At 42.5% G+C, this 7,325-nt stretch overlaps 1 protein-coding gene across 1 annotated transcript; it reads right to left on the bottom strand.

Moving 5' to 3' along the window:
* Positions 1 to 231: 231 nt before the first annotated feature.
* Positions 232 to 1,908, bottom strand: nkd2b (NKD inhibitor of WNT signaling pathway 2b). The gene is made up of 3 exons (XM_077599723.1): positions 1,855 to 1,908; positions 1,651 to 1,775; positions 232 to 1,497 (listed from the first exon to the last, which is right to left on the bottom strand). Exons 1-3 carry the CDS (start codon positions 1,869 to 1,871, stop codon positions 893 to 895), a joined length of 747 nt encoding a protein of 248 aa, XP_077455849.1. The 5' UTR covers positions 1,872 to 1,908; the 3' UTR covers positions 232 to 892.
* Positions 1,909 to 7,325: the final 5,417 nt, after the last annotated feature.

Here is a 7,325-nt window from a genome sequence, read left to right on the forward strand (position 1 = left end):
GCTCCACCTCAGGGCAACTATCTTCTCTTTTTTCCATATATCCCTTGTCCAACACACAAAAAAAATGAAATAACTCGGATCGTAATTGGTCCTCTGGACAGCTTGTTGATGAATTGATCATTTGATTCAGGTGAGTTTGAAGAGGGAGACATGGAAAACAGATTGGATAGATGCCCTCGAGGACCGGAGTTGGTGACCCTTGCACCACCCTATTGATGACCAACATCAACATTACAGTATAATGTTTATTATAATATATAAAAGACAAAATACACATATGCATAATTATATTCAAGAGACATATGCATATACAGCATAATAATTATACAGTAAAATGTGTTTATATTTATAGATATTTTTTATACAGTACATATAGCAAGGTATTTTTTGCATAAAAACTGGCAGTGGTAAATTCATAACCCCTTCCCCCCCAGTATTTCAACTCCAATCTCCTTTAGTCCACAGACGAAGAGGCTTCTGTGAATAAGCAGCACCTTTGCACCTGAGATCCATGATTTTCTGTTGTTTCCAACAGAACGTGACTTATAGCTTGAAGGGACGGCGACAGTCGACAGCATTGGGGTGGGGAGGGAATTGGGGGTCAACGTTCTTCTGCATTTTGACTTTCCGGTGTGTCTGTGTGCTCCCATTTCTGAAAATAGTTTTGGCAGTCCCAGAGAACATTTGATTTAAAATATATATATATGTATTAAGTGTGCTGAACAGCATTTGCTGTAACGCAGTAACTTCAGTAAACCTTTTGAGAACTCTAAAGCTGGGCAACTACTCCATACATGTCAGGATATATCTGTATAGCTTGAATGAGGTGAGTACTATGATCCTTGACCGGGAGTGGTGCTTGGTCCTGTCCGCTGGGCGAGAGCACAGGCGGTCATGTCTGGTGGTAATGATGGTAGTGGTGGTGGTGATGATGTTCATGATGATGATGGTGCTCGTGGCGCTGGACCACAGGAACCACAAAGCCCGGGCTGCCCGGGTGAGCGGCCACCTGCTCTCTCTCCAGGCCCGGCAGCACGGAAGGAAAAGTGGGCGGCCCCTGAGGATGAGGCTGCGGGGAAAGGGGTGGTTTGCTCGGGGAAAGCGCCTCCCGGGCTTTGGCCCTGACGCGTTTGCTGTGACTATACTGTAGAGGGTGCTGATGGTGGCCGGACGCTTGTACCTGCTGCGGTAAGTGGTATACATCCTGACCCCCATGGGCGGCTGCACTGCCACCGTGCAACATGGTTTGCAGGGGAGGGTGGTAGCCGTGACATTTAGTGGATTTACCCCCAACGCCGACGCCGTTGCCTCCTTTACTGGTTCCTTTGGGGGATTTCACAAACTGTGCTCCTTTCCCACGGAACTCCGCGGGGTTGTAAGCGTCGCCGATGACCTGCGAGCGCCGCTGGTGGATGACCTGGGGTTCTGGTTCGTGGGAGCGAGAGCGGCTTTGGCTCTGGGAGCTCTGACCCTGACTTTCCTGGGGCGGGGCTGTTCCTTCAAAGAAAAAAAAAGAAAGGTGAAAAAACTGCAAACGTTCATTTTTTTCAAGAAAATAAAAGAGAAGACAACCACAAATTAATGAATCTTTAGTTCATGTTTCTACTTTCTTTCAAGTAATATAGTGTGGTCGCGGGTGGGGCTCTTTACCTTCAAACCTGGAGGTGTAGTTTTCTATACCAGCCAAATCCAGGTAGTGATTCCTCCTCTCGGTGTTCTCATCCACACAGTAATGTTGGCCTTCAGTGGTTGGAGCTTCATTGCTTTGCCCCCTGCTGTTGTGGAGACACGAAAAGGGATTACAAGCGTAAGATATCCACTCTGTGTGTCCTGTTTAATTTTCAGCAGACTGACCTGATGTAAGCAGACATGCGCTTCTGAGATGAGCGACCCTCCTCTTGGCGGCAGCGATCTTAAATGAAGTTAAATGAAACGGGTCAAAATCGATCACACTAAATAGGTTAAGAATAAAACAACAATCGAGCAATTTCTGGCTAATCATCAGGACCTCAAGCAGCATGAGATAATAAAAAATATTATTAAAATGATGTTAGACTTCGATGGTAGAGTGGCTAGTGCGTCAGCCTCACAGTTCTGAGATGGAAGGTTCAAGCCACCCCCATAACCCCAAATTTCAGACTTTTTACCATTCAGTTGAAGAGAAAGAGTCTAAAACTTTCGTATTGTATTGGATTGGATAACTTTATTCATCCCGTATTCGGGAAATTTCATTGTGACAGTATTAGGTAAAATGTACAATTTACTTTTTAATTCTACTTCTTTCTTGTCTAGTTTTGTCAGAAATGTATCTTTAAATGAGTTAGTTCACTGAAACAAATGAACTACGACCACCCGGCCTAAACGTCACATCAATTTCGGAACATTGTCGGGGACCCATACCACCCTGGTCACAACCTCTTCCAGCTGCTGCCCTCTGACAGACGCTACAGGTCTCACAAAGTACGGGCAAATAGGCTTAAGGACAGTTTTTTTCCCACATCCATCAGGACTCTAAACTTGCGGTAGCACGACACACAATCCCTTCTGTGTAATAACTTCGGGTGAGGTAACATGAAAAGACGTTGGGCGGTGATCTGCCTCCTACTGGCTGACTGAAGGTAAGTGATCCGCTCGGGGGATGATGCGATGTATCCATCACGGCAGAATGCCAACAAGTCTGAAATGATCACTTATTTGGGCCTTTTGCCGGGAAAGCGCACCTTATGGAGAAGCACTACCAATTTCGTCATACGCAGTTTCTGGGTATGATGACAATTAGGCTTTTGTCGAGTCAATGATGATGACAAAGCCTAAGTCCGATTATTTTAGAGATGAAGAAAAAAAAAAAGAAGAAAATCAAGCATCCCCTGAGAGGATCAATATACATACAACCCTAAAATATAGCAAACAAATTTCATTCTAATCCTCCCACAAATAACGGAGCAATATAAATTTCAGTTAGACTCCTCACCAAAACAAAGAACAACAAAAACCAGAACAAACAGACCTTTGCATCCATCAAAAAAAAAAGAAGTTGGAACTTGGAATTCATTTGTGTGCTCTCTCAGCCAACTTTGGTTCTCACAAAAAGTGAGAGAGCTTGATGAAAGAAGCCCAGAAGTATAAAAGGAAGGAAGTTATGTTACATGGCCCATTCAAAGCTTATAACAGATGGATGTTTCATTCTTTCATTATTCTGCATTTTTAATTAAACACGTGAGAAAGTCATATAAGGGGCCCAACATAGGAGTCATACGGGAATAAATTGTTTCCTACATAAAACATAACCTCTCCACATGTATCAACACACACAAGCACACACTTTAATTACACTTGGATTGTGGAAACAATGAGTGCAGCTCAAAGACTAAACCGCAAGAATTTAAACAACAAATGATTCATCTTATTTACGTCATGTACTCCTCTCGCGTCACCGTCTTTGAAATCAAATCTTCAGCCATTGACTCGAGAGGCCCAGTGCAAGGAAGCAAATAAAAACCAGATCAATGCTGGAAAAACAAAAGAAATGCATGCACTGCATGAGACTTTGAACATCTGCATGCGTTTAGGTGAAGGAGCCCCCCCAACCACCAGGCCTCCTTCTCACTTCACCCTTCCCTTCCTCTCAACGTAATGACAACAGCAGGCCCTGCGGTTTGAGTTAACAATCTCAGAGCCAGTGATTATTCTTCACTTCACAGGCCGCGTCGCTCCAGCCTCTAATCTAGCCCTGACCTTCACCGCCAATGCAATCCAGTCTCCGGGTCAAGGTTCGAACGCCCGCTGCAAATTGGCCACCTGAGACTTTTGGGAAGAAAACAGCCAACGATGGGGGGAGACTTGGGGCGAGTGAAAGTAGGGAGTAGAGAATAAAAGGCATTGAGGGCATAAAAGGAGGGAAGGGAGGATAAGAGGAACAAACTTGGGAGTGGAACAGATACCAGAAGAGGATGTGGTTTGGCTAAGAGGAGACCGATAAGGAACATCGACTGGTAATTGTGACCACTGCTTAAAACAGGAATAGTCTTTATACAAACACTCATAACCGGCATTGCTCCATGACCGTTCACCCTCCAAAAAGTCTTTCACGAACAAGGGTCACTACAGTGGACAGCTATTCAAAAGTTGACACTTAAGAGTTTTAACCTTTCATAGGACAAGTAACTATATTCTGTCTTTGATTTTAAAAAAACAAATATTAGTAAATGCATTAATTATCATAAACAGAAACCAGGAGATGGTGCGAGTGGTTAGCGCATCGCCCTCATAGCTCTGAGGTCCTGGGTTCAAATCCAGGTCATGTCCACCTGTGTGGAGTTTGCATGTTCTCCCTGGACCTACGTGGGTTTCCTTTGGGTACTCCGGTTTCCTACCACATTCCAAAAACATGCATGGTAGGCTGATTGGACACTAAATTGCCCCTAGGTATGGGTGTGAGTGTGCATGGTTGTCAGTCTCCTTGTGCCCTGCGGTTGGCTGGCCACCGATTCAGGGTGTCCCCCGCCTCTGGCCTGGAGTCAGTTGGGATAGGCTCCAGCACCCCCCATGACCCTAATGAGGATAAAGCAGTTCAGAAAATGAGATGAGATGAGAAACAAGGAGACAAACAACCGTTTGTGCACACATTCCAACCAACAAACAATTTTGAGTGGCCAATCAACCACTGCATGTTTTGGGACTAGGGAGGAAGCCAGAGCACCTGAAAAACCCCACACAGTTTTTACATCCCAGTGAAAACTATTCATTAATTTTCAACATTGATTATCTTGGTCAGGGTCACGGGGTGCTGGAGACTATCCCAGCTGACTTTGGGCAAAAGGCGGACTATACCCCAGACTAGTCGCCAGTGAGTCGTAGGGTACAATAAAGAGAGACAACCATTCACACTCAATCACACCACCACCGAGCGGGAATGGATCCCAGTAAAAACTAAATTCATGAAATTAAGATGACTAAAAACAAATACACCCTGGTTACGGCCACAAAAAATACTCTTTTTTTTTCATAGGCCTTAACTCATTGTATGCTGTTGATAACAATTAGGTATCGATACAGCTATTTTTGGAGAATCGGACAATATCGGATTTAGTCACAAGACCAGATCTGATCCAGTAGTTGCATGTGTTTTCAGTACCACAGTGCATTTCTGCTGCTGTAAATAAAAAACACTAGACAAATGTGTCCACTGAGTTGCACTACTTCTCTTTAGAAACTGATAATAATAACAAAATCAACAATAGCAACCAGTAATAAACAGTGCATTTTTTGAGGGGATACATCCAGACCTCACTTTAATACAAACAATATGATTCGTCATTTGTCACACATGATTTGGGGAATTATTTTTACATGTCTAAAAGTGTGGATGTCGCATCGGCAAAACATCGGAAGTCAAAAATCCGCATCAGGACACCCTTAGTGGCAATAGGCATCCAACTAGTTTAAACAGGGAAGACTGGCTATATTCTGAATGCTCAAGTTTTAGTGATATTGACTAGGATAGATGTCCAATCCACTTTGACTGGGTAGATATCCCCTCCCAGTCAAAATGAATTAGACGTCTAGCACCGTCGTGTGAGCCAACAAGCTCAATGAGCACTCTGTAAGGCTTAGAAAGAAAAAAAATATCCTAATTCGTGCATGAAAGTGTGAATAACAACAAACACGGACTTGTGGCTTTTTTAAAAACTCCCTCATCCCGTTGGGAACATTTTACACAACAATATCCTTTCAAGGCCTAAGGACTGAAATGTAGAAAAGCACAGTTCTCATGCAAAATGTGCATTTACTATACTAGGTCCAGCAAACTTACTCATTTAATTATAAACAGTTATAAAACCACGAAAATGCTGACAAAGGCTATTCAAAGTTCGGAATATGCACTTGATGCACATGTGCGTGGTAGTATTTCTTTACAAGTGACATTTCCAGTATATATTACCGCATTTTGAGTTATTTGTGCAGGTCTTGGGGTGAGAAGATTCTTGAGTGACTACAAATGATACACATTCACATCAGCCCAAAAAATTTACAATGAAAACTGAAAAAAACTGGAGCATAGGTCACGTTTTAAGAGGGGATTTCTCTTTATTGTAGACCAAGAACAAACTCTGTACATTATAGTCATAACAATAAAATGAACAGCAACACGTGTCTGTTAATATAAAATATGAAGAGTTATTGAGAAAACTATCACCTAAACAACACAGCATAACTTGTTTCCCAACTTTACACCTTAAATGACTACTAAAATCTGCATCTTAAGTATCACTTATAAACAACTCAGCCATCTCTTAAAGTCAGTGGCGGTCCGTGAATTTCCTAGCGACGCCTTCAGCTGACGGAATCAATCCAACCCTCAAAAACTATTTTATGGCTATAAAACCTCTACTGCAGCTACAGCTGCGACACATAAAAAAATCATCAATAATAACCTCATACAATTGAAATATTATTTAGGAATATAGCCATATTTTACTCACCAAAAATCATTTTTACCTATACACAATATCCCTCCTCCTTTCTTTCCTCCTTCTTTTCTATGGCCATCGAAGCTAATTTTTGACCCTGGCAACAAATAATGTCTGAAATGTGATTGACAAAGCAAGTGCTTCAATATGAAAACACACATCTGGAAGCAGTGCAACCAGGGGGAAAGCAATGAAAGAAAGCTAACAGACAATTTGGAATTATTTACTAAGTATTCATGGACAAAATATAATTAACATCAGTCTGTGATTCAGATATTTCTTAGGCCAGCAGAGAAGGCCTTGAAAGCCCTGACGGCACACCACTGCCTAAAGTAAGGGGCACATCTTGAACGCGCTTCTCAAGTTATGCTGTCAGTGTGGTGAAAAAAATAAACACACAAGAATATAGAGTCATGGGCCCTGCCAAAATATGAAAGTTGAAGTGAAAATCTATAAAAAGGTGACTTATCCCCCAGAAAATATGGCAAATGAGCTCTAAATAAATTTTGCCCTACAAGGACTATTTTGACCAAGGACTTGACATAAAGATTTTTAGCTGTTTCCACCAAATCCCTGTTATGTAAATGAATACGCTTAACAAAGGGTGGCATGAGAGGGAAAGTGAGTTAGTTGTTCTGCAGTTCTAAGCAACATCAAAAAGTCGTCTGATCCCGTGATAGACACGGCACTTGTGCACGAGAGAGGGTTTTGTTATGAGACAAACAAAGCCACCGTCCTCCAATTAAAACTGAGGTACGAGGAGATGTAACTATGAGTGAGGCAGAACACGTGGCTTGGCTGAGTACTGCACCCCAACACCTTCTCATTACATCTGCTGAGAGAGCTAATGAGAGA

Source organism: Stigmatopora argus, chromosome 4 (genome assembly GCF_051989625.1).
Source record: "Stigmatopora argus isolate UIUO_Sarg chromosome 4, RoL_Sarg_1.0, whole genome shotgun sequence".
Classification (NCBI taxonomy): Eukaryota; Metazoa; Chordata; class Actinopteri; order Syngnathiformes; family Syngnathidae; genus Stigmatopora; species Stigmatopora argus.